Source organism: Tinamus guttatus, unplaced genomic scaffold (genome assembly GCF_059628265.1).
Source record: "Tinamus guttatus ecotype Peru unplaced genomic scaffold, ASM5962826v1 Tinamus_guttatus_pri_ptg001568l, whole genome shotgun sequence".
In the NCBI taxonomy this organism is placed as follows: Eukaryota; Metazoa; Chordata; class Aves; order Tinamiformes; family Tinamidae; genus Tinamus; species Tinamus guttatus.
Window position 1 is genome coordinate 1 of NW_028290102.1, and position 24,022 is coordinate 24,022.

The 24,022-nt window shown below is 65.4% G+C and overlaps 1 protein-coding gene across 1 annotated transcript in view; it reads left to right on the plus strand.

Annotated features, from left to right (window-relative positions):
• Positions 1–3,651: 3,651 nt before the first annotated feature.
• The window catches only part of LOC148590230 (neurexin-2-like), a gene marked incomplete at its 5' end in the record, with an annotated part of 55,162 nt that continues 34,791 nt past the window's right edge, over positions 3,652–24,022 (plus strand). The window contains 6 exons of the mRNA XM_088539289.1: positions 3,652–4,032; positions 5,467–5,670; positions 14,586–14,705; positions 16,736–17,117; positions 19,131–19,321; positions 23,466–23,639. Of these exons, the coding sequence (XP_088395415.1) occupies positions 3,652–4,032; positions 5,467–5,670; positions 14,586–14,705; positions 16,736–17,117; positions 19,131–19,321; positions 23,466–23,639 (1,452 nt within the window). The remainder of the gene's footprint in view (positions 4,033–5,466; positions 5,671–14,585; positions 14,706–16,735; positions 17,118–19,130; positions 19,322–23,465; positions 23,640–24,022) is intronic.

Here is a 24,022-nt window from a genome sequence, read left to right on the forward strand (position 1 = left end):
AGGAGTGTGCAAAAGGGTGTGCAATGGGTGTGCACCCCATGCCCTTGTTCATCCGCACACCCCATGCACCCCACACACCCGATGCACCCTGCACCCCTCATGCATCCCGTACACCCCATGCACCTGTGCATCTGTACACCCCATGCACCCCATGCACCCCATGCATCTGCACACACCGTGCACCCCATACACCCCACACACCCCACGCACCCCATGCACCTTGCACACCCCATGCACCCCATGCACCCCATGCATCTGCACACGCCATGCACCCCATACACCCCACACACCCCATGCACCCCACACACCCCATGCACCCCCAACCCGTTCCCCCCGTTTGCCCCCTCCACAGGCTCGGTGTCGGTGAACAGCCGCAGCACCCAATGCACCCAATGCACCTTGCACACCCCATGCACCCCATGCACCCCATGCATCTGCACACCCCATGCACCCCCTGCACCCCCAACCCATTCCCCCCAACTCTTTCCCTCCCCACAGGCTCGGTGTCGGTGAACAGCCGCAGCACCCAATGCACCCAGTGCACCTTGCACACCCCATGCACCCCATGCACCCCATGCACCCGATGCACCTTGCACACCCCATGCACCCTGCACACCCCATGCATCTGCACACGCCATGCACCCCATACACCCCACACACCCCATGCACCCCATGCACCCCATGCACCCCACACACCCCATACACCCCACACACCCCATGCACCCCCTGCACCCCCAACCCATTCCCCCCCTTTCCCCCCTCCACAGGCTCGGTGTCGGTGAACAGCCGCAGCACCCAATGCACCCGATGCACCTTGCACACCCCATGCACCCCATGCACCCCATGCACCTGCACACGCCATGCACCCCATACACCCCACACACCCCATGCACCCCACACACCCCATGCACCTTGCACACCCCATGCACCCCATGCATCTGCACACGCCATGCACCCCATACACCCCACACACCCCATGCACCCCATGCACCCCATGCATCTGCACACCCCATGCACCCCATGCACCCTGCACACACCATGCACCCCCAACCCATTCCCCCCGTTTTCCCCCTCCCTCTGCAGGCTCGGTGTCGGTGAACAGCCGCAGCACCCAATGCACCTGATGCACCTTGCACACCCCATGCACCCGATGCACCTTGCACACCCCATGCACCCCATACACCCCATGCACCCCCAACCCATTTTCCCCCCCTCCGCAGGCTCGGTGTCGGTGAACAGCCGCAGCACCCAATGCACCCCATGCACCTTGCACACCCCATGCACCCCATGCACCCCATGCACCTTGCACACCCCATGCACCCCATGCACCCCCTGCACCCCATGCACCCCCAACCCATTTTCCCCCTCTCCCCCCTTCCGCAGGCTCGGTGTCGGTGAACAGCCGCAGCACCCAATGCACCCGATGCACCTTGCACACCCCATGCACCCGATGCACCTTGCACACCCCATGCACCTTGCACACCCCATGCACCCTGCACACACCATGCACCCCCAACCCATTTTCCCCCCTTCCGCAGGCTCGGTGTCGGTGAACAGCCGCAGCACCCAATGCACCCCATGCACCTTGCACACCCCATGCACCCCATGCACCCCATGCATCTGCACACGCCATGCACCCCATGCACCCCACACACCCCATGCACCCCATACACCCCACACACCCCATGCACCCCATGCACCCCATGCATCTGCACACACCGTGCACCCCATACACCCCCAACCCATTCCCCCCAACTCTTTCCCTCCCTGCAGGCTCGGTGTCGGCAAACAGCCGCAGCACCCAATGCACCCCATGCACCTTGCACACCCCACACACCCCATGCACCCCATGCATCTGCACATCCCATGCACCCCCAACCCATTCCCCCCATTTTCCCCCCTTCCGCAGGCTCGGTGTCGGTGAACAGCCGCAGCACCCAATGCACCCCATGCACCTTGCACACCCCATGCACCCCATGCACCCCATGCATCTGCACACCCCATGCACCCCATGCACCCCACACACCCCATGCACCCTGCACACCCCATGCACCCCATGCACCCCCAACCCATTTTCCCCCTCCCTCCGCAGGCTCGGTGTCGGTGAACAGCCGCAGCACCCAATGCACCCGATGCACCTTGCACACCCCATGCACCCCCTGCACCCCATGCATCTGCACATCCCATGCAGCCCATGCACCTTGCACACCCCATGCACCCTGCACACACCATGCACCCCCAACCCATTTTCCCCCTCTCCCCCCCTCCCTCTGCAGGCTCGGTGTCGGTGAACAGCCGCAGCACCCAATGCACCTGATGCACCTTGCACACCCCATGCACCCCATGCACCTTGCACACCCCATGCACCTTGCACACCCCATGCACCCTGCACACACCATGCACCCCCAACCCATTTTCCCCCCTCTGCAGGCTCGGTGTCGGTGAACAGCCGCAGCACCCAATGCACCCGATGCACCTTGCACACCCCACACACCCCATGCACCCCATGCATCTGCACATCCCATGCACCCCATGCACCCCACGCACCCGATGCACCCTGCACCCCTCATGCATCCCGTACACCCCATGAACCTGTGCATCTGTACACCCCATACACCCCATGCACGCCATGCATCTGCACACCCCATGCACCCCATGCACCCCATGCATCTGCACACCCCATGCACCCTGCACACCCCATGCACCCTGCACACACCATGCACCCCCAACCCATTTTCCCCCCTTCCGCAGGCTCGGTGTCGGTGAACAGCCGCAGCACCCAATGCACCCGATGCACCTTGTACACCCCATGCACCCCATGCACCCCATGCATCTGCACACGCCATGCACCCCATACACCCCACACACCCCATGCATCCCATGCACCCCATGTATCTGCACATGCCATGCACCCCATACACCCCACACACCCCATGCACCCCACGCACCCCATGCACCCTGTGCATCTGTACGCCCCATGCACCCCATACACCCCACACACCCCATACACCCCACACACCCCATGCACCCGATGCACCTTGCACACCCCATGCACCCCATGCACCCCATGCACCCCCAACCCATTTTCCCCCCTTCCACAGGCTCGGTGTCGGTGAACAGCCGCAGCACCCAATGCACCCGATGCACCTTGCACACCCCACACACCCCATGCACCTTGCACACCCCATGCACCCCCAACCCATTCCCCCCATTTTCCCCCCCCCTCTGCAGGCTCGGTGTCGGTGAACAGCCGCAGCACCCAATGCACCCGATGCACCTTGCACACCCCACACACCCCATGCACCCCATGCATCTGCACATCCCATGCACCCCATGCACCCCCTGCACCCCCAACCCATTTTCCCCCCTTCCGCAGGCTCGGTGTCGGTGAACAGCCGCAGCACCCAATGCACCCGATGCACCTTGCACACCCCATGCACCCCATGCACCCCATGCACCCGATGCACCTTGCACACCCCATGCACCCCCTGCACCCCCAACCCATTTTCCCCCCCTCCGCAGGCTCGGTGTCGGTGAACAGCCGCAGCACCCAATGCACCCGATGCACCTTGCACACCCCATGCACCCTGCACACCCCATGCACCCCATGCACCCCCAACCCATTCCCCCTGTTTCCCCCTCCCTCCGCAGGCTCGGTGTCGGTGAACAGCCGCAGCACCCCGTTCCTGGCGAGCGGCGACAGCGACACCCTGGAGCTGGACTCGGAGCTGTTCGTCGGGGGGCTCCCCGCGGCCATGGGGGCGACGCTGCCCCCCGCGCTCTGGACGGCGACGCTGCGCCGGGGCTTCGTGGGCTGCGTGCGCGACCTCTTCGTGGACGGCCGCAGCCGCGACCTGGCGGCGCTGGCGGCGGCGCAGGCGGCCCCGGCCGTGGCCCCCGCGTGCGCCCGGCGGCCGCCCCGGCTCTGCGCCGCGGGGCCCTGCGGCCACGGCGGCCTCTGCCGCGAGGGCTGGAACCGGCCGCTCTGCGACTGCCTCCCCACCGGCTACCTGGGGCCGCGCTGCGAGACAGGTGCGCCCGGACGCCGGGGCCCCTTTTGTGCGCCCGGACACCTGGGCCCCTTTGGGGATAGGGGAGGGAAGGGGGGGATTGCACCAGGACGCCTGGGCCCCTTTGGGAATAGGGGAGGGGTACCCGGACGCCGGGGCCCCTTTGGGGATAGGGGAGGGAAGGGGGGGATTGCACCCAGACGCCTGGGCCCCTTTGCAGGGAGGGAGGTGTTGCACCCGGACGCCAGGGCCCCTTTTTGGGATAGGGGAGGGGTACCCGGACGCCGGGGCCCCTTTTGTGCAGCCCGGACACCGGGGCCCCTTTGGGGATAGGGGAGGGAAGGGGGGGGTTGCGCCCGGACGCCGGGGCCGCTTTGGGGATAGGGGAGGGAAAGGGGGGGTTGCACCCGGACGCCGGGGCCCCTTTTTGGGATGGGGAGGGGTACCCGGACGCCGGGGCCCCTTTTGTGCGGCCCGGACACCTGGGCCCCTTTGGGGATAGGGGAGGGAAGGGGGGGGTTGCACCCGGACGCCGGGGCCCCTTTGGGGATAGGGGAGGGGTACCCGGACGCCTGGGCCCCTTTGTGAGGAGCGGGGGTTGCACCCGGACGCCCGGGCCCCTTTGGGAACAGGTGGGGGGCAGTCGGATGCCTGGACCTTTTGGGGATGGGGGGATACAGGAATGGGGGGATGCAGGAACAGGAGGGATGCAGGAACGGGAAGGATGCAGGAATGGGGGGATGCAGGAACAGGAGGGATGCAGGAATGGGGAGATGCACGAATGGGAAGGATGCAGGAATGGGGGGATGCAGGAATGGGAAGGATGCAGGAATGGGAAGGATGCAGGAATGGGGGGATGCAGGAACAGGAGGGATGCAGGAATGGGGAGATGCACGAATGGGAAGGATGCAGGAATGGGGGGATGCAGGAATGGGAAGGATGCAGGAATGGGAAGGATGCAGGAATGGGGGGATGCAGGAACAGGAGGGATGCAGGAATGGGGGGATGCAGCAATGGGAAGGATGCAGGAATGGGGGGATGCAGCAATGGAGGGATGCAGGAATGGGGGGATGCAGGAATGGGGGGATGCAGCAATGGGGGGATGCAGCAACGGGGAGATGCGGCAATGGGGGGATGCAGCAATGGGAAGGATGCAGGAACAGGGGGATGCAGCAAGGGGGGGATGCAGCAATGCGGGGATGCAGCCATGGGAAGGATACAGACATGGGAACGATGCAGCACTGGGGGGATGCAGCAATGGGAAGGATGCAGGAACAGGGGGATGCAGCACTGGGGGGATGCAGCACTGGGGGGATGCAGCAATGGAGGGATGCAGGAACAGGGGGATGCAGGAACAGGGGGATGCAGCAAGGGGGGTTGCCGGACCCGGCCGCGCGCGGGGGCCTCGACGCGGCGCCCGGACGCCGGGGCCCGGCTGACGGCGGCGCTCGCGCAGAGGCGGCCGTGCTCAGCTACGACGGCTCCATGTACCTCAAGATGGGGCTGCCGGGGCCCGCGGCCACCGAGGCCGAGGACGTGGCCCTGCGCTTCATGTCCCCGCGCGCCTACGGGCTGGTGCTGGCCACCACGTCGCGGCAATCGGCCGACACGCTGCGGCTCGAGCTGGACGGCGGCCGCATGAAGCTCACCGTGAACCTGGGTGAGCGCCGCGCGTGTGCAAGGGGGGGCGTGTGCAAGGGGGGGTGCGTGTGCAGGGGGGTGCGTGTGCAAGGGGGGCATGTGCAAAGGGGGGCACGTGTGCAGGGGGTGCGTGTGCAAGGGGGTGCGTGTGCAAGGGGGGTGTGTGCAAGGGGGTGCGTGTGCAAGGGGGGCGTGTGCAAGGGGGGGGCGTGTGCAAGGGGGGTGCGTGTGCAAGGGGGGTGCATGTGCAAGGGGGCGTGTGTGCAAGGGGGGGCTTGTGTGCAAGGGGGTGCGTGTGCAAGGGGGTGCGTGTGCAAGGGGGGGTGCGTGTGCAAGGGGGGCACGTGTGCAGGGGGGGCACGTGTGCAAGGGGGTGCATGTGCAAGGGGGGCGCGTGTGCAAGGGGGTGCGTGTGCAACGGGGGTGTGTGTGCAAGGGGGGGCACGTGTGCAAGGGGGTGCATGTGCAAGGGGGGCGTGTGCAAAGGGGGCGCGTGTGCAAGGGGGGTGCGTGTGCAAGGGGGGCGCGTGTGCAAGGGGGGGCATGTGCAAGGGGGGGTGCGTGTGCAAGGGGGACGTGTGCAAGGGGGGGCACGTGTGCAACGGGGGTGCGTGTGCAACGGGGGTGCATGTGCAAGGGGGGCGCGTGTGCAACGGGGGTGTGTGTGCAAGGGGGGGCACGTGTGCAAGCGGGGGGTGCGGGGCTGGGGCGAGGCGGGGGCGTGCAAGAGCACCCGTGCATGGTGGGTGTGCAAGCACCAACCCTTTTTGTGCAATGCAAGGGGTGCAAATGCAGCCTGTGCAAAGACCCCCTTTCTTGTGCAATGCAAGGGGTGCAAATACAGCCCATGCATGGTGGGTGTGCAAGCGTCCCCTTCTTGTGCAACGCAAAGGGTGCAAATGCAGCCCGTGCATGGTGGGCGTGCAAGCACTAACACTTTTTGTGCAATGCAAGGGGTGCAAATGCATCCCATGCACAGTGGGTGTGCAAGCGCCCCCTTGTCGTGCAATGCAAAGGGTGCAAGTGCACTCGTGCACAGCGGGCATGCAAAGACCCCCTTTCTTGTGCAATGCAAGGGGTGCAAATGCAGCCCATGCACACTGCGTGTGCAAGCGCCCTCACTTCTCATGCAATGCAAAGGGTGCAATGCAGCCCGTGCACGGCGGGTGTGCAAGGACCCCCCCCCTCCCCCGGGTCTTTTCTTCCTCCCCTCCCTCCTCCTCCTCCTCCCCCTGCCCCCCCCCCCCCCGCAGTTTCGGAGCCTTCGTGACCTTGGGCTCTGCCAGCCGGGACGCGCGGCCGGGACCCCCGGGATGGGGATCCCTGGGATGGGGATCCCCCCTTGGGATCGGGATCCTCCCCTTGGGATCAGGACCCCCCGGGATGGGGATCCCTGGGATCGGGATCCCCTTGGAATCGGGATCCTCCCCTCCCCGGATGGAGATCCCTGGGATTGGGATCCCCCCTTGGGATTGGGATTCCCCCGGAATGGGGATCCCTGGGATCGGGATCCCCCTCTGGAATTGGGATTCCCCCGGGATGGGGATCCCTGGGATCGGGATCCCCCTCTGGAATTGGGATCCTCCCCCCCCCGGGATGGGGATCCCTGGGATCGGGATCCCCCCTCGGGATTGGGATTCCCCCCGGGATGGGGATCCCTGGGATCGGGATCCCCCTCGGGATTGGGATTCCCCCGGGTTGGGGATCCCTGGGATCGGGATCCCCCCTCGGGATTGGGACCCCGCCCTCCCCAGATGGGGATCCCTGGGATCGGGATCCCCCTCGGGATTGGGACCCCGCCCTCCCCGGATGGGGATCCCTGGGATCGGGATCCCCCTCGGGATTGGGATTCCCCCGGGATGGGGATCCCTGGGATCGGGATCCGGGTCCCGGCGCGCTCCCCTCCCCGCCCCGATGCGGTTGACGACCGTCCGGACCCCCCGGACCATCCGGATCCGCTGGATCCGTCGGATCTGCTGGGCTCTGAGAGGGGGGCAGGACCCGCCGCTGCTGCCGCCACTGCCAGGAGAGGTGGCCCTGGGTGGCCCTTGGTGGCTCTTGGTGGTTCTTGGTGGCCCTGGGTGGCCCTGGGCAGCCCTTGTGCCCTGGGAAGCCCTGGGCAGCCCTGGGTGGCCCCGGGTGGCTCTTGGTGGCCCTGGGAAGCCCTGGGCAGCCCTTGGTGGCCCTGGGAAGCCCTGGGCAGCCCTGGATGGCCCGGGTGGCTCTTGGTGGCCCTGGTGGCCCTTGGTGGCAGCAGCGGTGGCAGCGCCGTCCCCCGGTCGTCCCCCGGGGCGGTGCCGGCGGCTCCCCGGCTCTGAGGCCGCCTCTCTTCTCTCCCCAGACTGTGTCGCGTCGGCTGCCTGCCCAGTAAGTCCTCCCGCCGCCTGTACCTGCGTCCGCCTGTACCTGCGTCCGCCTGTGCCTGCATCCCCCTGTACCTGCGTCCGCCTGTGCCTCCATCCGCCTGTACCTGCATCCCCTTGTACCTGCATCCGCCTGTGCCTGCATCCGCCTGTACCTGCGTCCGCCTGTGCCTCCATCCGCCTGTACCTGCATCCCCTGTACCTGCGTCCACCTGTGCCTCCGTCCGCCTGTGCCTCCATCCGCCTGTACCTGCATCCCCCTGTACCTGCGTCCGCCTGTGCCTCCGTCCGCCTGTGCTCCATCCGCCTGTACCTGCATCCCCCTGTACCTGCGTCCGCCTGTGCCTCCATCCGCCTGTACCTGCATCCCCTTGTACCTGCATCCGCCTGTGCCTGCATCCGCCTGTACCTGCGTCGCCTGTGCCTCCATCCGCTGTACCTGCATCCCCCTGTACCTGCGTCCGCCTGTGCCTCCGTCCGCCTGTGCCTCCATCCGCCTGTACCTGCATCCCCCTGTACCTGCGTCCGCCTGTGCCTCCATCCGCCTGTGCCTCCATCCGCCTGTACCTGCATCCGCCTGTGCCTCCATCCGCCTGTGCCTGCATCCCCCTGTACCTGCGTCCGCCTGTACCTGCGTCCCCCTGTACCTGCGTCCGCCTGTGCCTCATCCGCCTGTGCCTGCATCCGCCTGTACCTGCGATCCACCTGTACCTGCGTCCGCCTGTGCCTCCATCCGCCTGTGCCTGCATCCCCCTGTACCTGCATCCGCCTGTGCCTCCATCCGCCTGTGCCTGCATCCGCCTGTACCTGCATCCACCCGTACCTACGTCCGCCTGTGCCTCCATCCGCCTGTGCCTGCATCCGCCTGTACCTGCGTCCACCTGTGCCTGCATCCGCCTGTGCCTCTGTCTGCCTGTGCCTCTGTCTGCCTGTGCCTCCATCCGCCTGTGCCTGCATCCCCCTGTACCTGCGTCCACCTGTGCCTCCATCCGCCTGTGCCTCTGTCTGCCTGTGCCTCCGTCCGCCTGTACCTGCATCCGACCTGTGCCTCTGTCCGCCTGTACCTGCATCTGCCTGTGCCTCCGTCTGTACCTGTACATCCGTGTGGCTGCCTGTGCCTCCATCCACCTGTGCCTCCGTCCGCCTGTACGTCCATCTGTAGCTCCATCTGCCGCTTGTACCTCCATCCTCCTGTAGCTCCATGTGGCCACCTGTGCCTCCACCCTCCGCCTGTACCTCCATCCTGCCGCCTGTGCATTCGTCTGCTTGTACCTCCATCAACCGTTTGTGCTCCACCCGGCCGCCTGTACATCCATCTGCCACCTGTACCTCCACCTGGCTGCCTGTACACCCCTCTGGCCACCTGTACAGCCATCCGGCCACCCGTATACCCATCCGGCCACCTGTTCATCATCCGTCCACCTGTACATTCATCCGTCCGCCTGTACATCCATCTGCCTGTCTGCCCGTCCACCCCTCCATCACCCCCATCCATCTGCATCCCACAATCCCCAAATCCCTCCGCCTGTCCCCGTCCCCCTGTCCCTCCGTCTGTCACCTGCCCTGTCCCCCGTCCCTCCCTCCGCCTGTCCCTCTGTCACCTCGTCTGTCCCTTCTTCCTTCCCTCCCTTGCGGTGTTTGACCCCCTCCCTGTCCCGGACGCCTGGGCCCCTGGCCCTGCACACGTCAAGGTGGGGGGCAGGACACGCGTGTGCAGGACTTGGCGTGTGCGCAGGGTGCACACGCGTGTGTGGTGCGAGGCAAGCGTGTGCACGCAGGGTGTGTGCAGCAGCTGTGCAAGGTGCGCGTGACGTGTTGCAGGCGTGTGCATGCAGCGTGTGCAGATGTGTGCATGCAGTGTGTGTGCAGCACGTGTGCAAGGTCCATGTGACGTGTTGCAAGTGTGCACATGCAGCATGTGTGCAGCACGTGTGGAAGGCGCGTGTGGCGTGTCACAGGTGTACGCATGCAGCGTGTGTGCAGCAGATGTGCAAGGTGTATGTGGTGTGTTGCAGGCATATGTGGCATGTTGCAAGTGTGCACATGCAGCATGTGTGCAGCACGTATGCAAGGAGCGTGTGGCGTGTAGCAGGCGTGTGCATGCAGCGTGTGCAGCACGTGTGCAAGATGTGCATGGCGTGTTGCAGGCATGTGTGGCGTGTTGCAAGCTTGCGCGTGCAGGATGCTTGCAGCCCGTGTGCATGGGGCGCCTGGCACGTTGCACGCGTGCTGCAGGCGTGCGTGTGGCATGCGCCACGCGCGTGAAGCGTGTTGCAGGTGTGTGCATGCAGCGTGTGTGCAGCACGTATGCAAGGAGCGTGCAGCGTGTTGCAGGTGTGTGCATGCAGCGTGTGTGCAGCTCGTGTGCAAGGTATGCATGGCACGTTGCACGCGTGCTGCAGGTGTGTGCTACGCGCGTGTAGCGTGTTGCAGGTGTGTGCATGCATCATGTGTGCAGCTCGTGTGCAAGGTGTGCATGGCACGTTGCGCGCGTGCTGCAGGCGTGCGGTGGCGTGTGCCGTGTGTGTAGCGTGTTGCAAGTGTGCACATGCAGCGTGTGTGCAGCACGTATGCAAGGAGCGTGCAGCGTGTTGCAGGTGTGTTCACGCAGCGTGTGTTCAGCTCGTGTGCAAGGTGTGCATGGCACGTTGCGCGCGTGCTGCAGGCGTGCGGTGGTGTGTGCCGTGTGTGTAGCGTGTTGCAAGTGTGCACATGCAGCGTGTGTGCAGCACGTATGCAAGGAGCGTGCAGCGTGTTGCAGGTGTGTGCACGCAGCGTGTGTGCAGCTCGTGTGCAAGGTGTGCATGGCACGTTGCGCGCGTGCTGCAGGCGTGCGGTGGCGTGTGCCACGTGCGTGTAGCGTGTTGCAGGTGTGTGCATGCAGCGTGTGTGCAGCACGTATGGAAGGAGCGTGCAGCGTGTTGCAGGTGTGTGCACGCAGCGTGTGTGCAGGACGTGTGCAAGGTGTGCATGGCACGTTGCACGCGTGCTGCAGGCGTGCGGTGGTGTGTGCCGTGTGTGTAGCGTGTTGCAAGTGTGCACATGCAGCATGTGTGCAGCACGTATGGAAGGAGCGTGCAGCGTGTTGCAGGTGTGTGCACGCAGCGTGTGTTCAGCTCGTGTGCAAGGTGTGCATGGCACGTTGCACATGTGCTGCAGGCGTGCCGTGGCGTGGGCCACGCGCGTGTAGCATGTTGCAAGTGTGCACATGCAGCGTGTGTGCAGCATGTATACAAGGAGCGTGCAGCGTGTTGCAGGTGTGTGCACGCAGCGTGTGTGCAGCACGTATGCAAGGAGCGTGCAGCGTGTTGCAGGTGTGTGCACACAGCGTGTGTGCAGCACGTGTGCAAGGTGTGCATGGTGTGTTGCAGGCATATGTGGCGTGTTGCAAGCTTGCGCGTGCAGGATACTTGCAGCCCGTGTGCATGGGGCGCCTGGCACGTTGCACGCGTGCTGCAGGCGTGCGCGTGGCATGTGCCACGTGCGTGTAGCGTGTTGCAGGTGTGTGCATGCATCATGTGTGCAGCTCGTGTGCAAGGTGTGCATGGCACGTTGCACGCGTGCTGCAGGTGTGTGCCACGTGCATGTAGTGTGTTGCAGGTGTGTGCACGCAGCGTGTGTGCAGCTCGTGTGCAAGGTGTGCATGGCGTGTTGCACGCGTGCTGCAGGCGTGCGGTGGCGTGTGCCATGTGCGTGTAGCGTGTTGCAAGTGTGCACATGCAGCGTGTGTGCAGCATGTATACAAGGAGCGTGCAGCGTGTTGCAGGTGTGTGCATGCAGCGTGTGTGCAGCTCGTGTGCAAGGTGTGCATGGCACGTTGCACGCGTGCTGCAGGCGTGCGGTGGCGTGTGCCACGCGCGTGTAGCGTGTTGCAGGTGTGTGCATGCATCGTGTGTGCAGCATGTGTGCAAGGTGCATGTGGTGTGTTGCAGGTGTGTGCATGCAGCGCGTGTGCAGATGTGTGCATGCAGCGTGTGTGCAGCACATGTGGAAGGCACGTGTGGTGTGTTCCAGGTGTGTTGCAAGCGTGTGCACGCAGGGTATGTGCAAAGTGCATGTGGCGTGTTGCAGGCCTGTGCATGCAGCATGTGTGCAGCACATATGCAAGGTGCGTGTAGTGTGTTGCAAGCGTGTACATGCAGGATGTGTGCAGCACGTGTGCAAGGAGCGTGCAGCATGTTGCCGGCATATGTGGCGTGTTGCAAGCGTGTGCGTGCAGGCTACTTGCAGCCCGTGTGTGTGGGGCACCTGGCACGTTGCACGTGTGCTGCAGGCGTGCGCGTGGCGTGTGCCATGTGCATGTAGCGTGTTGCAGGTGTGTGCATGCAGTGTGTGTGCAGCACGTGTGCAAGGTCCATGTGATGAGTTGCAAGTGTGTACACGCAGGATGTGTGCAGCTTGTGTGCAAGGTGTGCATGGCATGTTGCAGGTGTGCTGCAGGTGTGCGCGTGGCGTGTGCCACGTGCATGCAGTGTGTTGCAGGTGTGTGCATGCAGCGTGTGTGCAGCTCGTGTGCAAGGTGTGCATGGCGTGTTGCACGCGTGCTGCAGGCGTGCGGTGGCGTGTGCCATGTGTGTGTAGCGTGTTGCAAGTGTGCAGATGCAGCGTGTGTGCAGCATGTATACAAGGAGCGTGTAGCGTGTTGCAGGTGTGTGCAAGCACCGTGTGTGCAGCTCGTGTGCAAGGAGTGCATGGCACGTTGCACACGTGCTGCAGGCGTGCGCGTGGCGTGTGCCATGTGCGTGTAGTGTGTTGCAGGTGTGTGCACGCAGCGTGTGTGCAGCTCGTGTGCAAGGTCCATGTGACGAGTTGCAAGTGTGTACACGCAGGATGTGTGCAGCACGTGTGCAAGGTGTGCATGGCACGTTGCGTGCGTGCTGCAGGCGTGCGGTGGCGTGTGCCATGTGTGTGTAGCGTGTTGCAGGTGTGCGCATGCAGCGTGTGTGCAGCTCGTGTGCAAGGTGTGCATGGCACGTTGCACACGTGCTGCAGGCGTGCGGTGGCGTGTGCCACACGTGTGTAGCGTGTTGCAGGTGTGTGCATGCAGCGTGTGTGCAGCACGTATGCAAGGAGCGTGCAGCATGTTGCAGGTGTGTGCATGCAGCATGTGTGCAGCACGTGTGCAAGGTGTGCATGGCACGTTGCGCGCGTGCTGCAGGCGTGCGGTGGCGTGTGCCACGTGCGTGTAGCATGTTGCAGGTGTGTGCATGCATCGTGTGCAGCTCGTGTGCAAGGTGTGCATGGCACGTTGCGCGTGTGCTGCAGGCGTGCGGTGGCGTGTGCCACACGTGTGTAGCGTGTTGCAGGTGTGTGCATGCAGCGTGTGTGCAGCACGTATGCAAGGAGCGTGCAGCGTGTTGCAGGTGTGTGCATGCAGCGTGTGTGCAGCTCGTGTGCAAGGTGTGCATGGCACGTTGCGCGCGTGCTGCAGATGTGCGGTGGCGTGTGCCACGCGCATGCAGTGTGTTGCAGGTGTGTGCATGCAGCGTGTGTGCAGCTTGTGTGCAAGGTGTGCATGGCACGTTGCATGCGTGCTGCAGGCGTGCGGTGGCGTGTGCCACGTGCGTGTAGCGTGTTGCAGGTGTGTGCATGCAGCGTGTGTGCAGCTCGTGTGCAAGGTGTGCATGGCACGTTGCACGCGTGCTGCAGGCGTGCGGTGGCATGTGCCGTGTGTGTGTAGCGTGTTGCAAGTGTGCGCATGCAGCGTGTGTGCAGCACGTATGCAAGGAGCGTGCAGCGTGTTGCAGGTGTGTGCACGCAGCGTGTGTGCAGCACGTGTGCAAGGTGTGCATGGCACGTTGCGCGCGTGCTGCAGGCGTGCGGTGGCGTGTGCCACGCGCATGCAGCATGTTGCAGGTGTGTGCATGCATCATGTGTGCAGCTCGTGTGCAAGGTGTGCATGGCACGTTGCACATGTTCTGCAGGCGTGCGGTGGCGTGTGCCACGCGCGTGTAGCGTGTTGCAGGTGTGTGCATGCATCATGTGTGCAGCTCGTGTGCAAGGTGTGCATGGCACGTTGCACATGTTCTGCAGGCGTGCCGTGGCGTGTGCCACGTGCGTGTAGCGTGTTGCAGGTGTGTGCATGCAGCATGTGTGCAGCACGTGTGCAAGGTGTGCATGGCACGTTGCACGCGTGCTGCAGGCGTGCGGTGGTGTGTGCCACGTGCGTGTAGTGTGTTGCAGGTGTGTGCATGCATCATGTGTGCAGCTCGTGTGCAAGGTGTGCATGGCACGTTGCACGCGTGCTGCAGGCGTGCGGTGGCGTGTGCCACGCACGTGTAGTGTGTTGCAGGTGTGTGCATGCAGCGTGTGTGCAGCACGTATGCAAGGAGCGTGCAGCGTGTTGCAGGTGTGTGCATGCAGCGTGTGTGCAGCTCGTGTGCAAGGTGTGCATGGCGTGTTGCACGCGTGCTGCAGACGTGTGGTGGCGTGTGCCATGCGCATGCAGTGTGTTGCAGGTGTGTGCATGCAGCGTGCGTGCAGCTCGTGTGCAAGGTGTGCATGGCGTGTTGCACGCGTGCTGCAGGCGTGCCGTGGCGTGTGCCACACGCGTGCTGACGCGTGCCCGCAGGCAAGGGCCCCGAGACGCTGCTGGCCGGGCAGCGGCTGGATGACAACGAGTGGCACACGGTGCGCGTGGCGCGGCGCGGGCGCAGCCTGCAGCTCTCCGTGGACAACGTCACCGTGGAAGGTGCCCGAGGGACACGGGGACACGAGAACGTGGGGACACGGGTGCACATGGGACGTGGGGACATGAGAACGTGGGGACAGGGCGACACGGGTGCACATGGGACATGGGTGCATGGGGACATGAGAACATGGGGCCATGGGTGCACATGGGACATGGGTGCATGGGGACATGGGGACATGGGTGAATGGGGACATGGGTACACGGCGACATGGGTGCACATGGGACATGGGTGCATGGGGACATGGGGACATGAGTGCACATGGGACATGGGGACATGAGAACGTGGGGACAGGGCGACACGGGTGCACATGGGACATGGGTGCACAGGGACACGAGAACATGGGGACACGGCGACATGGGTGCACATGGGACATGGGTGCATGGGGACACGGGTGCACATGGGATATGCATGCAGGTGCAGACGGACACAGTTGCAGCTGCATGCATGTGGGTGCAGATGCGGGTGCAGATGTGGGTGCAGATGCACGGACAGGCATTGCAGTTGCATGCATGTCGGTGCAGATGCAGGTGCAGATGCAGATGCAGATGCAGGTGCAGGTGCAGGTGCAGATGAGGGTGCAGTCATTGCACCGCTCACCCCGTGTCCCCGTCCCTGCAGGCCAGCTGTCGGGCGTGCAGCTGCATGCATGCGGGTGCAGATATGGGTGCAGATGCAGGTGCAGATGCGGGTGCAGGTGCAGATGCAGGTGCAGATGCAGGTGCAGATGCAGATGCAGGTGCAGATGAGGGTGCAGGTGCAGACGCGGGTGCAGACGCGGGTGCAGCTGCATGCACAGCCGTTGCACCGCTCACCCCGTGTCCCCGTCCCCGCAGGCCAGCTGTCCGGCATGCAACTGCATGCAGGCGGGTGCAGATGCGGGTGCAGGTGCGGGTGCGGGTGCAGGTGCAGATTCGGGTGCAGATGCGGGCGCAGGTGCAGGTGCAGATGCACGGACAGGCATTGCAGTTGCATGCATGCCGGTGCAGATGTGGGTGCAGGTGCAGGTGCAGATGCATGCACAGCCATTACCCCTGCACGTCCCCACCACTCACCCCGTGTCCCCGTCCCCCAGGCCAGCTGTCGGGTGTGCAGCTGCATGCATGTGGGTGCAGATATGGGTGCAGATGCAGGTGCAGATGCGGGTGCAGATGCGCGGACAGGCATTGCAGTTGCATGCATGCCGGTGCAGATGCAGGTGCAGATGCAGGTGCAGGTGCAGACGCGGGTGCAGCTGCATGCACACCTATTGCACCGCTCACCCCGTGTCCCCGTCCCCGCAGGCCAGCTGTCGGGCGTGCAGCTGCATGCATGCGGGTGCAGATGTGGGTGCAGATGCAGGTGCAGATGCAGGTGCAGATGCGGGTGCAGATGCGCGGACAGGCATTGCAGTTGCATGCATGTGGGTGCAGATATGGGTGCAGATGCAGGTGCAGATGCAGGTGCAGGTGCAGACGCGGGTGCAGATGTAGATGCAGGTGCAGATGCAGGTGCAGGTGCAGACGCGGGTGCAGATGCAGGTGCAGATGCATGCACAGCCATTACCCCTGCACGTCCCCACCGCTCACCCTGTGTCCCCGTCCCCCAGACCAGCTGTCGGGCGTGCAGCTGCATGCATGCGGGTGCAGATGCGGGTGCAGATGTGGGTGCAGATGCAGGTGCAGATGCAGGTGCAGATGCGGGTGCAGATGCGCGGACAGGCATTGCAGTTGCATGCATGTGGGTGCAGATATGGGTGCAGATGCAGGTGCAGATGCAGGTGCAGGTGCAGACGCGGGTGCAGACGCGGGTGCAGCTGCACGCACACCCATCGCACCGCTCACCCCGTGTCCCCGTCCCCCAGGCCAGCTGTCGGGCGTGCAGCTGCATGCATGCGGGTGCAGATATGGGTGCAGATGCAGATGCAGGTGCAGGTGCAGATGCCGGTGCAGATGCAGGTGCAGATGCAGGTGCAGATGCAGGTGCAGGTGCAGACGCGGGTGCAGCTGCACGCACACCCATCGCACCGCTCACCCGTGTCCCCGTCCCCCAGGCCAGCTGTCCGGCTCGCACACGCGCCTGGAGCTGCACAACCTGGAGACCGGCATGGTGACCGAGCGCCGCTTCCTGGCCGTGGTGCCCTCCAACTTCCTGGGCCACCTGAGCGGGCTGCTGTTCAACGGGCTGCCCTACCTGGACCTGTGCCGGCACGGCGAGCTGCGCTCGTGCGAGCTCACGGCGCGCTTCGGCCGGCGCGCCATCGTGGCGGCGCCCGTGGCGTTCCGCGGCCGCGGCGCCTACGTGGCGCTGGCCACGCTGCAGGCCGTGGCCTCCATGCACCTCTTCTTCCAGTTCAAGACCACGGCGCCCGACGGCCTCATCCTCTTCAACGGCAGCAGCGGCGGCGACTTCCTCGTCGTGGAGCTGGTCAAGGGGTGAGCGGCGCCGCCGCGGGGACCGCGGGGACAGCAGGGGGACCTTGGGGAGGGCTTGGGGACCTCGGGGACCTTGGGGACCGCAGGGACAGCTGGGGGACCTTGGGGAGGGCTTGGGGACCTTGGGGACCTTGGGGACCGCAGGGACAGCAGGGGGACCTTGGGGAGGGCTTGGGGACCTTGGGGACCGCAGGGACAGCTGGGGGACCTCGGGGAGGGCCAGGGGACCGCGGGGACCTCGGGGACCTTGGGGACCGCAGGGACAGCTGGGGGATCCTGGGGAGGGCCAGGGAACCTTGGGGACCGCAGGGACAGCTGGGAGACCTTGGGGACCTCGGGGAGGGCTTGGGGACCTCGGGGACCTTGGGGACCTTGGGGACCTCAGGGACAGCTGGGGGATCTTGGGGAGGGCCAGGGAACCTTGGGGACCTCGGGGAGGGCTTGGGGACCTCGGGGACCCTGGGGACCGCAGGGACAGCAGGGGGACCTTGGGGAGGGCTTGGGGACCTTGGGGACCTTGGGGACCACAGGGACAGCCGGGGGACCGCGGGGACCTCGGGGAGGGCTTGGGGACCGCAGGGACCGCAGGGACAGGTCAGGGACCTTGGGGACCTCAGGGACCATGGGGAGGGCTTGGGGACCTTAGGGACTGCAGGGACAGCTGGGGGACCTTGGGGACCTCGGGGAGGGCTTGGGGACCTCGGGGACCTTGGGGAGGGCCAGAGAATCTTGGGGACCGCAGGGACAGCTGGGGGAGCTTGGGGACCTTGGGGACCGCAGGGACAGCTGGGGGACCTTGGGGAGGGCCAGGGAACCTTGGGGACAGCAGGGACAGCTGGGGTACTGCAGGGAGGGCCAGGGGACCGCAGGGACAACTGGGGGACCTTGGGGACCTCAGGGACAGCTGGGGGACCGCGGGGAGGGCCAGGGGACTGCAGGGACAGCTGGAGGATCTTGGGGACCATGGGGACCGCAGGGACAGCTGGGGGATCTTGGGGACCTTGGGGACCTCAGGGACAGCTGGGGAACCTCAGAGACCCCAGGGACAGTCGGGGGACCTTGGGGAGGGCCAGGGGACCTCAGGGACAGCAGGGGGATCTTGGGGACCTTGGGGAGGGCTTGGGGACCCTGGCGACCTTGGGGACCTCAGGGACAGCTGGGGGACCTTGGGGACCTTGGGGAGGGCCAGGGGACCCTGGGGACCTTGGGGATGGCCCCTAGGCTGACTCCACCCCAGCCCAAGCCCCTCCCACCAACTGTAGCCCCTCCCCCTGAGTCCAAGCCCCGCCCCCTGGCGCAGGTACATCCACTAGGCATTGGACCTGGGCAACGGCCCCCGGGTTGACCCCATCCCAAGCCCCTCCCACCAGCCTTAGCCCCGCCCCCGAGGCCAAGCCCCGCCCCCTGAGTCCAAGCCCCGCCCCCGCGCAGGTACATCCACTACGTGTTCCACCTGGGCGATGGCCCCCGGGCTGACCCCGCCCCCGGGCTGACCCCGCCCCCTCACCAAGCCCCTCCCACCAGCCATAGCCCCTCCCATCAGCCGTAGCCCCGCCCCCTGACGCAAGCCCCACCCCCGCGCAGGTACATCCACTACGTGTTCCACCTGGGCGATGGCCCCCGGGCTGACCCCGCCCCCGGGCTGACCCCGCCCCCTCACCAAGCCCCTCCCACCAGCCATAGCCCCTCCCATCAGCCGTAGCCCCGCCCCCTGACGCAAGCCCCACCCCCGCGCAGGTACATCCACTACGTGTTCGACCTGGGCGACGGCCCCCGGGCTGACCCCGCCCCCTCACCAAGCCCCTCCCACCAGCCATAGCCCCTCCCACCAGCCGTAGCCCCGCCCCCTGACGCAAGCCCCGCCCCCTGGCGCAGGTACATCCACTACGTGTTCACCCTGGGCGACGGCCCCCGGGCTGACCCCGCCCCCTCACCAAGCCCCTCCCACCAGCCATAGCCCCTCCCACCAGCCGTAGCCCCGCCCCCTGATGCAAGCCCCGCCCCCTGGCGCAGGTACATCCACTACGTGTTCGACCTGGGCGACGGCCCCTCGCTCATGAAGGGCAACTCGGAGCAGCCGCTGCACGACGGGCGCTGGCACGAGGTGGCGGTGGCGCGCGAGGGGGGCAGCCTGCACGCGCTGCGCGTGGACGGGCGCCCCGTGACGCAGCACGGCCAGGGCGGGCGCAGCCTGCGCCTCAAGGGTGCGCGGGGACGCGGGGACGCGGGGACACGGGGGTGGCGTTGGGGTGTGCATTGGGGTACCCATAGGGTGTGCATTGAGACACCTATAGGGTGTGCATTGGGGAACCCATAGGGTTCGTGCATGGGGGCACCTATGGTGGCGCGAGGGGGGCAGCCTGCACGCGCTGCGCGTGGACGGGCGCCCCGTGACGCAGCACGGCCAGGGCGGGCGCAGCCTGCGCCTCAAGGGTGCGCGGGGACACGGGGACGCGGGGACACGGGGTGGCCATGGGGTGGGCATTGGAGAACCCATAGGGTGTGCATTGGGGTGCCCATAGGGTGTGCATTGGGGTGCCCATAGAGCATGCATTGGGGCACCCATAGGGTGTGCATTGGGGTACCTATAGGGTGTGCATTGGGGTGCCCATAGGGTGTGCATTGGGATGTGCATTGGGGTGCTCATAGGGTGTGCATTGGGGCACCTATAGGGTGCGGGTGTGGGGTCAGCCATAGGGTTCGTGCATGGGGGCACCTATGGTGGCGCGAGGGGGGCAGCCTGCACGCGCTGCGCGTGGACGGGCGCCCCGTGACGCAGCACGGCCAGGGCGCGCGCAGCCTGCGCCTCAAGGGTGCGCGGGGACGCGGGGACGCGGGGACATGGGGTGGCCATGGGGTGGGCGTTGGAGAACCCATAGGGTGTGCATTGGGGTACCTATAGGGTGTGCATTGGGGTGGCCATAGGGTGTGCATTGGGTGCCCATAGGGTGTGCATTGGGGTGCCCATAGAGTGGGCATTGGGGCACCCATAGGGTGCGGGTGTGAGGGGGCACCCATAGGGAGTGTGCATTGGGGAACCCATAGGCTGGGTGCATTGGGGCATCCATAGGGTGTTCTTTGGGGTACCTATAGGGTGTGCATTGGGGTGCCCATAGGGTGTGCATTGGGGTGTCCATAGGGTGTGCATTGGAGAACCCATAGGGTGTGCATTGGGTGCCCATAGGGTGGACATTGGGGTGTACATTGGGGCACCTACAGGGGGGCATTGGGGTGCCTATAGGGTGTGCATTGAGACACCTATAGGGTGTGCATTGGGGAACCCATAGGGTGTGTGCATTGGGGTGCCCATAGGGTGTGCATTGGGGTACCTATAGGGTGTGCATTGGGGTACCTATAGGGTACCCATAGGGTGTGCATTGGGGTGCCCATAGAGTGTGCATTGGGGCGCCCATAGGGTGTGCATTGGGGTACCTATAGGGTGTGCATTGGGGTGCCCATAGGGTGTGCATTGGGGTGCCCATAGAGTGGGCATTGGGGCACCCATAGGGTGCGGGTGTGAGGGGGCACCCATAGGGAGTGTGCATTGGAGAACCCATAGGGTGTGCATTGGGGTGCCCATAGGGTGTGCATTGGGGCGCCTATAGGGTGTGCATTGGAGAACCCATAGGGTGTGCATTGGGGTGCCTATAGGATGGACATTGGGGTGCCCATAGAGTGTGCATTGGGGCACCCATAGGGTGCGGGTGGGAGGGGGCACCCATAGGGAGTGCGCATTGGAGAACCCATAGGGTGTGCATTGGGGCACATATAGGGTGCGGGTGTGGGGTCAGCCATAGGGTTCGTGCATGGGGGCACCTATGGTGGCGCGAGGGGGGCAGCCTGCACGCGCTGCGCGTGGACGGGCGCCCCGTGACGCAGCACGGCCAGGGCGCGCGCAGCCTGCGCCTCAAGGGTGCGCGGGGACGCGGGGACGCGGGGTGGCCATGGGGTGTCCATAGGGTGGGCGTTGGGGTACCTATAGGGTGTGCATTGGGGTGCCCATAGGGTGTGCATTGGGTGCCCATAGGGTGTGCATTGGGGTGCCCATAGAGTGGGCATTGGGGCGCCTATAGGGTGTGCATTGGGGTGTCCATAGGGTGTGCATTGGGGTACCTATAGGGTGGACATTGGGGTGTCCATAGGGTGTGCATTGGGGCACCTATAGGGTGCACACTGGGGTGCCCATAGGGTGTGCATTGGGGTGCCTCTAGAGGGTGTGCATTGGGGTGTCCATAGGGTGGACATTGGGGCACCTATAGGGTGCAGGTGTGGGGGTGCCCATAGGGTGTGTATTGAGACACCTATAGGGTGTGCATTGGGGAACCCATAGGGTGCAGGTGTGGGGGTGCCCATAGGGTGGGCATTGGGGTGCCCATAGGGTGTGTATTAGGGTGCCCATAGGGTGTGTGCATTGAGACGCCTATAGGGTGTGCATTGGGGTGCCCGTAGTGTGTGCATTGGAGAACCCATAGGGTGGACATTGGGGCACCCATAGGGTGTGTGTTGGGGTACCTATAGGGTGTGCATTGGGGTGCCCATAGGGTGGGCGTTGGGGTGCCTATAGGGTGGGCATTGGGGTGTACATTGGGGCACCTATAGGGTGTGCATTGGAGAACCCGTAGGGTGTGCATTGGGGTGCCCATAGGGTGTGCATTGGGGTGCCCATACGGTGTGCATTGAGACACCTATAGGGTGTGCATTGGGGCACCTATAGGGTGTGCATTGGGGTGCCCGTAGTGTGTGCATTGGAGAACCCATAGGGTGGACATTGGGGCACCCATAGGGTGTGTGTTGGGGTACCTATAGAGGGTGGGCATTGGGGCGCCCATAGGGTGTGCATTGGGGTGTCCATAGGGTGGACATTGGGGCACCTATAGGGTGCAGGTGTGGGGGTGCCCATAGGGTGTGCATTGGGGTGCCTATAGGGTCTGCATTGAGACACCCATAGGGTGTGCATTGGGGTGCCCATAGGGTGTGCATTGGGGTGTCCATAGGGTGTGCGCATTGGGGTACAGGTGTCCCAGGTGCAGGTGACACTGGTGACCTCGGTTGTGAGTCACACTGGTGTCACTGGCCACAGATGATGCGGGTGTCCCCAAGTGACATTGGTGTCCCTAGCCATGGGTGATGGGGGTGTCCCGGGTGCAGGTGACACTGGTGTCCCGGCCGCGGGTGACGCCGGTGTCCCTGGGCACGGGTGACACGGGTGTCCCGGCTGTGGGTGATGTGGGTGTCCCTGGGTGTGGGTGACAGGGGTGTCCCTGGGCATGGGTGACACTAGTGTCCCAGCCACAGGTGACACGGGTGTCCCTGGGCATGGGTGACACTGGTGTCACCAACTGCAGGTGGCACGGATGTCCCTGGGGTGGGTGACACGGGTGTCACTGGCCACAGGTGACGCAGGTGTCACCGACCATAGGTGACACAGGTGTCCCTGGCCGCGGGTGACACTGGTGTCCCTGGGTGTGGGTGTCCCTGGGTGTGGGTGACACGGGTGTCCCGGCTGTGGGTGATGTGGGTGTCCCCAGTCATGGGTGACAGGGGTGTCCCTGGTTGCAGGTGACACTGGTGTCCCCGGCCACGGGTGACATGGGTGTCCCCAGCCGCAGGTGTCCCTGGGTGCGGGTGACACGGGTGTCCCTGGGCGTGGGTGTCCGTGGGTGTGGGTGACACTGGTGTCCCCGGCCACGGGTGACACCGGTCTCCCTGGATGCTGGTGTCCCTGGGTGTGGGTGACACGGGTGTCCCCAGCTGCGGGTGTCCCGGCCGCGGGTGACATGGGTGTCCCTGGGCGTGGGTGTCCGTGGGTGTGGGTGACACTGGTGTCACCGGCCGCGGGTGACATGGGTGTCCCTGGGTGTGGGTGTCCCCAGCCATGGGTGACGCGGGTGTCACCGGCCGCGGGTGACACGGGTGTCCCTGGCTGTGGGTGACATGGGTGTCCCTGGCTGTGGGTGACATGGGTGTTCCTGGGTGCGGGTGACATGGGTGTCCCCGGCCGTGGGTGACACTGGTGTTCCTGGGTGCGGGTGACATGGGTGTCCCTGGGTGTGGGTGTCCCCAGCCGCGGGTGACGTGGGTGTCCCCGGCCGCGGGTGACGCGGGTGTCCCTGGGTGCGGGTGACGCGGGTGTCCCCGGCCGCGGGTGTCCCCGGCCGTGGGTGACACGGGTGTCCCTGGGTGTGGGTGTCCCCAGCCGTGGGTGTCCCCAGCCGTGGGTGACGCGGGTGTCACCGGCCGCGGGTGACGCGGGTGTCCCTGGGTGTGGGTGTCCGTGGGTGTGGGTGACGCGGGTGTCCCTGGGTGCGGGTGTCCCCGGCCGCGGGTGACGCGGGTGTCCCCGCGCAGGGGAGCTCTACGTGGGCGGCGCCAGCCGGGCGCTGCTGGGGCGGCTGCCCCGGCTCGTGGCGTCGCGCGGCGGCTTCCAGGGCTGCTTGGCCTCCGTGGACCTCAACGGGCGCCTGCCCGACCTGCTGGGCGACGCGCTGCAGCGCGTGGGCCACGTGGAGCGCGGCTGCGACGGTGAGGGCGCGCGGCGGGCGCGGCGGGGATGCAGGAGGCTGCATGGCGATGCACGAGTGTGCACGAGTGCGCACAGCGATGCACGAGCATGCACGAGCGCACACGGCGATGCACGAGTGAGCACAAGTGCGCATGGCGATGCACGATTGTGCACGGTGATGCACGAGTGCACACGAGTGCACACGGTGATGCATGAGTATGCACGAGCGCGCACAATGATGCACGAGTATGCACGGTGGTGCACGAGTGTGTATGGCGATGCATGAGTGTGTACGGCAATGCACAAGCACGCACGGTGATGCACAAGTGAGCACGGCGATGCACGAGTACGCACAAGCGCACATGGTAATGCACGAGTGTGCACAGTGATGCATGGCGATGCA